Here is a 4,513-nt window from a genome sequence, read left to right as displayed (position 1 = left end):
CTATTCTTAAAGTGGACTAACTTTTACCAAAGTAATTTCAAGAGATACTTGTACTTGTACACAATTACCACTTTGAGGTTCTTTATATAAAACTGTCCCGAATATTTCAATATGTCAAAATAAATCCAGTTGTTTGTCATTTGCTGCCACCTTGTGCTCAAAAATAAAAACAACAACTTTAATTAATTTTAATCTGGAGCCTCAAAATTGATTAAAAAAACTTTATTGTAAAAAGAATTTACAGATAATTTTAAAGCAACTCGGAGCGGGTCAGTTTGACGCTGCGGCTCGGCGGATTTGAGTCGTCAGAGCTTGAAACGATTTACAGATTAGTTCAGCTGATCTTCAGAGATGCAGGAGCTTAAACCCTGTGGATGTAGGCCATCTTTCCTGCTGCAGAACCACAAACCGGCTCACCTCAGCGCTGATAACACTCTGTGGCTGCGGAGCCAKGTTCTGCCGGGTTTCTAACTTAAAAGTCCGAGTCTGATGTGGGGTTTTCTCTGACGACGCTGAAACAAATCAGCTGCAGATCTTCAGTTTGGCTGAAGGAAAGTCTTACAGGAACCAGATTATGTTTTTAATAGAGCATTAATTAAAGGGTCAGTTCACCCAAATTATAGGGAGAACATTTCCTCACAAGTGCAGCACTAATGTTCTATTTTAAACATCTGAAATCACATTAAATTATTTGTTTTTAAAGGTGAAACTAACACTAAAGTGTTTTCTTCATGTCACCATGTTAAGAATTAATAAATATTTCACTTTTAGTTATCAAACTATGAAATAAAGATTGCGTCTACAGATTCCCTGCTGACTGAACTTGTCAATAAACTGGTTTAAATAAAGAGCTTCCTGTCAGTTTTTACAAATCTGAGCTAATAAAAGCAGGTTAAGTTGGTCTTGTTTGAGTGAACTGACCCTTAAAATTGCACAATTTCAAGGATTTAAAAGGAGATTCGGTCTGCGTGTTTAAACGGTTCAACCAAAGTTAGGCACAATTATCTGACACTGCAGGTCTGTGAGGTTCACAGGGTGCTGTCGGTGAACCGGTTCTGGCTTCACGAGTGGACCTGCAGCTGCTGCCGGATGTCTCGGTACGTCTGACCCGAGGAGACATCCGCAGGTGGACGGCTGTGAGGACCAGTTCTGTTTCTACACAGCCAGCGCCTCTCGCTCCGTCTTCTTCCTGGGTCGGTCCTTCTCTGAAACTGAAACATTGCATAAGAAAAAAAAGAAGTTTCATTATTTTCCTTTCTTAAAGTWTGGCTCTTTTCAATTGAAATATAAAGTCATCTTTTGTTAATCTTAGAATAAATCTCTACAGAGTCCAGATCCGACTCAGCTTATCTCGTCTTCAATAAAGAAACCTGATGAGAAAACAAACCTGGTTTCTTCTCAGGAGCTTCTGGCAGCGGCTCAGAGGGAACCTCAGGAAGTTCCACGTCTCCCTGACAGAAACACATCAGAACCAGAACCAGAATTAAATTTAAGCCGCACAGCTTCACCTCTTTGTCACCTTTCTGTTAGTATTTTTAGCTGAAACTCACCAAAGTGATGGCCTCCAGCTCAGCCAGAACAGCGTCTTCATCCTCCTGAGTCAACGATCCAGCCAGCATCTCATCGATTTGCTGCAGAGAGAAACGTTTGTAAACAAACGGCTCCTGGAGAGGAAATGTTTTCTGGAGAGAAGAGGGTTTACCCTTTGGTACTCAATGGAATCTTGGGTTTCGTCCATGATCCGCTCCACCTCTTCAATGGACATCACCTGTTGGGAGAATAAGCACATCCCATCATGCCTCTGGGCTGCAGCTGAGGTCAACCTTCTAACACCACAGGAACACGACTCACCTCGTGCATTTTCTTCAGACACTCGTTTCCAACTTTCAGCCCGTCGATGACTTTCCTCTCAATCTGAGCGAACTCCAGGTCCTGAACCTGAAACCAGATGAAAAATAAACCAGTCAGATTCGATTCAACTGCAGCAGGAGTGTCCCTAAAATCCTGCCCCCAGGTCCCTAACATCCTGCCCCCAAGTCCCTAACATCCTGCCCCCAAGTCCCTAACATCCTGCCCCCAAGTCCCTAACATCCTGCACACAGGTCCCTAACATCCTGCCCCCAGGTCCCTAACATCCTGCACACAGGTCCCTAACATCCTGCACACAGGTCCCTAACATCCTGCACACAGGTCCCTAACATCCTGCCCCCAAGTCCCTAACATCCTGCACACAGGTCCCTAACATCCTGCACACAGGTCCCTGACATCCTGCACACAGGTCCCTAACATCCTGCACACAGGTCCCCAACATCCTGCCTCATGGTCCCCAACATCCTGCACACAGGTCCCTAACATCCTGCCCCCATGTCCCCAACATCCTGCCTCCAGGTCCCCAACATCCTGCCCCCAGGTCCCCAACATCCTGCCTCCAGGTCCCCAACATCCTGCCCCCAGGTCCCCAACATCCTGCCTCCAGGTCCCCAACATCCTGCCTCCAGGTCCCCAACATCCTGCCTCCAGGTCCCTAACATCCTGCCTCCAGGTCCCTAACATCCTGCCTCCATGTCCCTAACATCCCGCCTCCAGGTCCCTAACATCCCGCCTCCAGGTCCCTAACATCCTGCCTCCAGGTCCTAACATCCCGCCTCCAGGTCCTAACATCCTGCCACCAGGTCCCTAACATCCTGCCTCCAGGTCCCTAACATCCTGCCTCGCCGTCACTCACCATTCGCTCCAGATTGCTGATCTGGTTCTCGGTTTTGTCCAGGAGCTGGTCCTGGTATCGCTTCTTCTTCAGCAGCAGAAGTGCTTTCCTGTTTGATTAAACAAGGTCCGTTAAGAACGTTTAAAGACAGAACTTTAAACAATCGGTTCCATCCGTTTGTTATCAGACGTTCCTCACAGTTTCACTGAGAATTGTCTAACAGGAAGTATCAATAATGTCTATTTTTCACACAAAAAAACTGATCATATCAAGTGAGGTTTATTATTAAAATCGTCACATCATAACAGATCTTTAACATCAGGTTATTTCACAAAACATTTGAGTAAAACTTGCAGCGAGGGGGGGGTCGTCACTTTTTAACATGTTTAAACTTAAACAAAATGTCTGTTTAAAACATGAGGGTTTTTGTACACGTCTAACATTTTGCAAATTACACACATTTTATAAAGTAGAAAATAAGGTGACTTTTGACTTCAGAGGACCAAACTGAAGCTGAATCACTTCACAAAAAATTAAAACACAGGGAAGATAAGTTTCAGCTGATCATAAACTAATTTAATGCTCTGCTGTTATTTATGTTTTTTAACATGACCAGTCATTCACACTGGTTTCTGGACCAGTTGGATAAAACACATTCTAAATATTACTGGATATTTTTATAAACTCACTCTTTCTTGCCATCTTTCAGTAGCTGTTTGGCCAAAAGTCTCTCCTTCTCTAGCTGCAGGCCGATTTTCTTCTGATACTGCCTCAGTTTGTCTCTCTGCTGCTTTAATTGCTGAAAAAAGAAACAAAAACACGAACAATCAAAAACAATGTCAGATTGCAAAGTATGAAAAAATCGACAACAGCTCATGTTTCAGTTTCGACTAAGTTATTTACAGAGAAGCTATATTCATAAATTTTAAGTTAATTTGAATTACGCCGATGTAATGATAAGATCATTAAAAGTGATAAAACATTGTGCTGAGTTGTCTCGGGTTGTTGTGAGCGATTTCTGACAAGAATAGTTTTTGAATTGACAGATTTCTTCGAGGAATCTGGTTGTTATTTACAGTTAGCATAATGCTAACGTTAGCTCGCTGAGATACTGACTCACCAAAATGGCTTTATCTTGTTCCGTCACTCGGGACTGTTTCTTCTTTCCGAACAGATTTCCCATCCTGACACAGCATGCCAGCTACAACAGGAACACCATAAAAATCGATTCAACATTAAACTAATCTCGACAGGCAGAGAGAGTTCTGCTGCGTTTCCTCCATTTTTGTGTGGTCAGTCATCTGTCGGCGTCCACACCCACATCAGGAAGGACGCTGCCTGAGCGGAAACGGCTTTTCTGGGCTGTGTTTTTTTAAGTGTCACTTAGATTAAAACAATAATAACTTTTAGTTAATCAAATGTCAAAATATTAGTGARTAACTTCGTCTGTTCGAGCGAATCGCTGAAAAAAAAAAAGTATACTGTAAAATGCGTGTTGGCGCCCTCTGTTGGACAAACTGTGAAATTGCAGCACTAAGTTAAAAGCTCCCGTTTTTAACACTGAAAGTTTCCGGTTTAAACTTTCAAAATAAAATATAATTCTTCTAAAAGTTGTTTGCAGTTGTATGTAATGATTAAAATTATTTACAAATATTAAAGATTATCTGTTTATTTATTTTTGTTTTGTTTCATCAACAACAAAAATGTAAAAACAGGCTGAAAATCAGAACGAAGTTTGGAAAGTTAGGGTGCATCTTCATAGAAATACAGGGTCTTTTGAAAAAGCATGCAACAATTTATTTAACTTAA

The 4,513-nt window shown here is 42.2% G+C and overlaps 1 protein-coding gene across 1 annotated transcript; it reads right to left on the bottom strand.

Annotated features, from left to right (window-relative positions):
• Positions 1–205: 205 nt before the first annotated feature.
• chmp6b (charged multivesicular body protein 6b) lies at positions 206–4,166 on the bottom strand. Its single transcript, XM_014024373.1, has 8 exons — positions 3,825–4,166; positions 3,394–3,503; positions 2,726–2,813; positions 1,852–1,938; positions 1,703–1,768; positions 1,551–1,631; positions 1,388–1,451; positions 206–1,211 (listed from the first exon to the last, which is right to left on the bottom strand). Exons 1-8 carry the CDS (start codon positions 3,885–3,887, stop codon positions 1,156–1,158), a joined length of 615 nt encoding a protein of 204 aa, XP_013879827.1. The 5' UTR covers positions 3,888–4,166; the 3' UTR covers positions 206–1,155.
• Between the last annotated feature and the right edge of the window lie 347 nt (positions 4,167–4,513).

The sequence above is a fragment of the Austrofundulus limnaeus genome, unplaced genomic scaffold (assembly GCF_001266775.1).
Source record: "Austrofundulus limnaeus strain Quisiro unplaced genomic scaffold, Austrofundulus_limnaeus-1.0 Scaffold419, whole genome shotgun sequence".
NCBI lineage: Eukaryota > Metazoa > Chordata > Actinopteri > Cyprinodontiformes > Rivulidae > Austrofundulus > Austrofundulus limnaeus.
The sequence above is the reverse complement of the archived record's forward strand: the minus strand, read 5'-3'. Positions and strand labels throughout refer to the sequence as shown.

Excerpts from the sequence above, each read along its gene's own strand:
- chmp6b (XM_014024373.1), bottom strand. The coding sequence starts at position 3,887 with ATGGGAAATCTGTTCGGAAAGAAGAAACAGTCCCGAGTGACGGAACAA. Across the intron at positions 1,632-1,702 it reads ATTCCATTGAGTACCAAAGG|CAAATCGATGAGATGCTGGC; the intron begins GTAAACCCTCTT and ends TTCTCTCTGCAG. Across the intron at positions 1,212-1,387 it reads AGCTCCTGAGAAGAAACCAG|TTTCAGAGAAGGACCGACCC; the intron begins GTTTGTTTTCTC and ends GCAATGTTTCAG.